Genomic DNA, 4,854 nt, shown 5'->3' with positions numbered 1-4,854 from the left:
TTAATAAAATAACCAGACTTAAAGATATTTGCAAAAGGTTTGCTTACGCACAGGCGGCCCAAGCTCCAGCTGTGAGATGATCATCTTGCGCAATGACAGTCATGGCGGAATTATAAGAGTTTGTATGGGCATATTTACGACCGCTCTAAGGAATAAAAAATACGTCAAATTCTCAAAAAAAAATACCTCACAGTGTGTCGCTTGTTATCTGACCGCTTACTTTGATGAAAAGAGCCCATTTAAGCGAGTTGTTTATTTCGAGGTTTTCAACGTACATAAGAAAAGGGCTTTTCTTATGAACGTTGAAAACCTCGAAATGGACAACTCGCTAAAATGCGTTCTTTTCATCAAAGTAAGCGGTCATATAACAAGCGATACGCTGTGAAAGTAAGGTGAGGTATATTTTTTGAGAATTTGACGTATTATTTTATACCTTAGAGCGGTCGTAAATATTCCCATACAAACTCTTATAATTCCGCCATGACTGTTATTGCGCAAGATGATCATCTCACAGCTGGAGCTTGGGCCGCCTGTGGCTTACGAAGAATTGATAGTTACTTTCAAAAATTGGGCATTCATTTCAGAATGTAAACTTCTTTCACTCCGAAGTCTGTGACCAAAATCCGATTATCTAGCATCGGGGTAACACTCCAGGGATATCCTAATTGAAAATTAGTACTTATCTTTCCAGTGAAAGTTCCTTCCAATGTAAACTGTTGCACTCGATTATTTTCCTCATCACATATGAGAACGTTGTTATGCTTGTCAACACATAAGCCATGCGGCTGATTCAACTGTCCATCACCGTTTCCTTTTTCTCCAAACTTGTACAGAAACTGTCCTTTCCCATCAAACACTTTCACACAGTTATTATCCTTGTCAGTTACGATGAACTTTTCCTCGTAACAAACGCAGCTGAATGGATGATCCAGCCTTTGTGGGCCACTGTTTCCAAACTTAAACGCAGGTTCACCATCCATTGTAAACACCTGAATTCTGCTATTATAAGAATCCGCTACAACGATAAAACGTCCATCACTTGTAATACAAACACTTACAGGAAACTTAAACTCTCCATCTCCACTTCCCTTTTTTCCAAAGCTTTTCACAAAGTTTCCTGTCTGTACATTCAACTGCTGTATTCGGTGATTAAATTGATCGGCCACCAGAATCTCGTCATCGTTTAGGAATGTGACGTCGACTGGATTCTTTAATTGTCCATTCTCATCTCCATAAGAACCAATTTTTCGCACAAACTTTCCTGTCTCATCAAATACCAGGATACAGTGATAATCAGCCACTGCAATAACACCTTTACTGTTCACTGCAATGCCGGTTGGACCTCGGAGCATTTCTCCATGTATATCCAACTTGCCTACAATATTTAACTCTCGTGCTTTGACCAGAATAGAAAATGGACTCTTGGCAAGTTTCTCTCCATTTATCTTTACTTCTATTTTATAAGTACCTGGTACTTTCGCTACAAATTTTGCTTGGAAATTTCCATCTTCTTTTTCACTCTTCACCAAACTCCTCACCTGATCCGCAGGGTCTATGTGTATTTCAACACGATCTGTGTGCTGAGTGTTTCTGATTTCTCCTTCACTTGTTTTGGGACAAATTAGTAGCTCTGCCTCTACACCAGCTTGGAAATTCTGATCCAGTCCTTCCACGGTCGATCCTTGCACATCTGTCTTGCTGAACTTCGTAAATCCCAGACTCAAACTCTCTGGTTCACATGTCGACACAAACTCCACACACGAGCTAACCGGAAGTGCAGGCATTGTGGTCTCGATGAGCTCTTTGATTCGTTCTTCTACATTTTTCTTGTTTTGCATTATGTCTGAACTTGAGCTTCTTTCAATCAGGTTGTTACTGAACTCAAATGCTTGGTCAAGTTGCTTTTCCAAAGAGACAACCGATGCTTTTCCAGAATGTAATTTCTCAATCCTTGACACGCGAGTCTTCTCTAGGGCAGTAATGGCTTCACGTTGTAGTTGGCGAAGCTTTCCCATCATCTGTTCGGTTGCTTGGGAAACTTGGCGTTTAGCTGTGGTAATCTTCGTTTCCAACTCATGTTCCGTTTTCTCAAATTCACGAATAACGCCTCGGCAGACCTCCTTCATCTCTTTGACCAGCTTTGCTCTGGCAATGATGTTTGCTTTTTCATCGTCCGCTGCCTTTTCAAGCGGAACAACATCGTGGCTCTTGTGATCAATGGCGATGCAAACCTGACACACGCAGCTTTGACAGCCCACACAGAAAAACTTTGTCACTTCTTTCTCGTGATACTTAACGGAGCAAAACGACTGCCGTTTCAACAACGCCTCGTAGTCTGTAGCTTGAAACTGTCGCACTGGTGTGACTTTGTGTCCTTGAAACAAAGTTTCTCGAAACACTTCGTGTGCTTTCACACAGTCTGGGCACATAAACTTCTCGCAATCAAAGCAGTAGTTGATCTCAGCGCTCTTCTTCTGGCATGTACTACAGCTGATTTCATCTCCCTCGCCGCTGCGTCGAACGGCGAGAAGACTCAACAAACTGTTGTGCAGAAAACTGCTTGGTAGATTATCAAAACGCTTTCCTTCAGGGAAGCCAATTTGTGCCTGACACTCGGAGCATCGATAAAACCCTTGTTTTTGGCTCGTTAGTGCATGTCTCTCCAGGCATTCACAGCAGAACGTATGAAGACAAGCAATGGTCTTCGGTTTAGTGTAAGTATCCAAACAAATCGAACATGTTACATGCTCTTTGAGGTTTTTTAGAAGCGACTCCATCACGAATTGCTGAGAAAAATACAGCCCTGTTTTGTTTGAGATTCCGAGAAACTGAACTTGGATTAGTATTTTATTTAAAGCAGCGAATCAGATCTCTGTAGGATCGCGTGATCTTTGCGCAGAGATTGACAGTTTTGGATTGCAATTTTATCCACCTATTGTGAACTTTCTCTGTGACTGCGTAGTAAAATCGATTTCATAGCGTGACCGAATATGTCGCAGTAGCCACTGTATCACAAAAAACAACATGCTACGATGGTTTGGAAATAAACCATCAACCTCATTTTATCGTCCCTACATTTACCGGTGTTTAGTGAGTTTGGGATTCCGAGAAACTTGTTTGACACCACACAAGTAATAGGCAGTATTCTGTTAAAAGCAGCGAATCGGCTCTCTTCAGAAGAGATCTCGTGTTCTCCAGAGCGCCATTTGATAGCTTCAGTTTTGGATTTCAATGTTTCTAGGGAAGCGTGAGAAAGTAACAATAAACAGATGTCTGGTTTTCATGTGCTGTCACGAGAGATAAACGGAAAGGTAAAATCTACTTTCTTCTGAGAACGGAAACTAGCCTAAAGGTTATAACCTATTTTAATTCGTTTGTGTGTCGCATTTGGTGTGGATAGTGGATTAGGGAGGGTAAGGTAGGCATTAAGGGCCACGATTTTAGTTTTTAGTTATGCTAATAAGAAAATTATGCCTGAAAACTGCTGGAATCTCTTCCATTTATGGAACTTCCAGGAATATCGTCTTCACTTAAAAACTAAGATCCCAGTCGATTGAAAAATTCAGAATTGAAGTTTTTGCTGCAATGTCGAGGTGATAACTGCAAAGGATCCTTCACAAAAGCGCAACTTTGCAAACGGTAAGAAATCTTTCGGATTTATGGTTTGAAAACAATGGTTGTCATGGCCTTGCAGCTCATGGGGTTTGTTCTCTCTCAGAGTGAAGGACTGCGTGGAAGCAGATATTTCCCATCTCATCCAACATCTTTCCGTATCGCGACTATCCATTTTGTGAACAGATCTCTGTCTTCTGGGAACTTGTGGAAAGGTATTTTCAATCCACTCTCTTCGTAAACCTTCTCTGTACACTCTGAACATAGCAGTTTCGAGGCTGATTTTCTGATCAGCATAAGTAAACACTAAAACTGAGGCCCTCGATACCTCGTTCTCGAGGATTGAGGATTGAGGACTGAGGATTATTGAGAGCTCTCAATATTCAAAGCTGCAGAAGGCCCTTTTGTTGAACGAATGTTTGTCAAATGTTGAAACCGTTTAAACGGGCCTTTAGAAAGCTTTCTGAAATTGGTCAAAAGTACTCTTTCTTTCTTAGGTGATATTTCTCAATTCCAGACTAGACCAATAAAAACTTTGGCTGATTTCCTCTGATAAGATGTCCGAAAGCATAGAAATATAAAAACATCCTGCACTTTCCTTCCTAATTTCCTTCGCCGTAGTGACTTCAAATTTTTGTTTTCCTAGCGTGAGAGCAGATTATGCAAATTAGTCTGTTGAGCAAACTCCGACCTTGACTGACCCCAACTGTTCTCAGTTAGTAGCGTCAAAAATCTTAGATTTTAACCATTTGAAAAGAAAAGATAGTCGGACAGAACATTTAGAATACACAGATTGATACTCTAAACAGTTTAAACTGCTAAAATCTAGCAAATGATTCTGTCTCGTGACGAAAAAGGTGAACAAAACGTAACGAATATCACATTGTTAGGGTTCGGTCAAAGTGTGAATAATTAACTCTTTTTTAAAAATTGGTTTCTGCTCTTTTATATTCGAGTTAACAGAGCTTAAACTAGTTCAGACCTGTATGAACATTTTAAACCAAACTACAGGATTTTACTTAGCGTAACCGGCGATACAGTATTAGATTACGGGCAGTACGGCAAAATCCGTCGCGCGATTTGAAAAAATCAGTGAAGAAAAAAATTAATGTTAGTGCTCACTCCAAGGGCTCAGAGCGGCGCGTGAACATCTTTATCTTTTTTTTTCGACTTCCGCGACGGACTTCGTCCAAAAGGAAAAAAACGCTCCGTTGCAATTCTCCTCAGCCACACTATTTTCAC

At 40.7% G+C, this 4,854-nt stretch overlaps 1 protein-coding gene across 1 annotated transcript; it reads right to left on the bottom strand.

The window, feature by feature from the left end:
- Positions 1–476: 476 nt before the first annotated feature.
- LOC136284344 (E3 ubiquitin-protein ligase TRIM71-like) lies at positions 477–2,817 on the bottom strand. The gene has a single exon (XM_066174566.1). The coding sequence runs from the start codon at positions 2,775–2,777 to the stop codon at positions 576–578; it is 2,202 nt and encodes a 733-aa protein (XP_066030663.1). The 5' UTR covers positions 2,778–2,817; the 3' UTR covers positions 477–575.
- Between the last annotated feature and the right edge of the window lie 2,037 nt (positions 2,818–4,854).

Source organism: Pocillopora verrucosa, chromosome 11, assembly GCF_036669915.1.
Source record: "Pocillopora verrucosa isolate sample1 chromosome 11, ASM3666991v2, whole genome shotgun sequence".
Taxonomy (NCBI): domain Eukaryota; kingdom Metazoa; phylum Cnidaria; class Anthozoa; order Scleractinia; family Pocilloporidae; genus Pocillopora; species Pocillopora verrucosa.
The sequence above is the reverse complement of the archived record's forward strand: the minus strand, read 5'-3'. Positions and strand labels throughout refer to the sequence as shown.

Coding starts and splice junctions, on each gene's coding strand:
- LOC136284344 (XM_066174566.1), bottom strand. CDS start 2,777: ATGGAGTCGCTTCTAAAAAACCTCAAAGAGCATGTAACATGTTCGATT.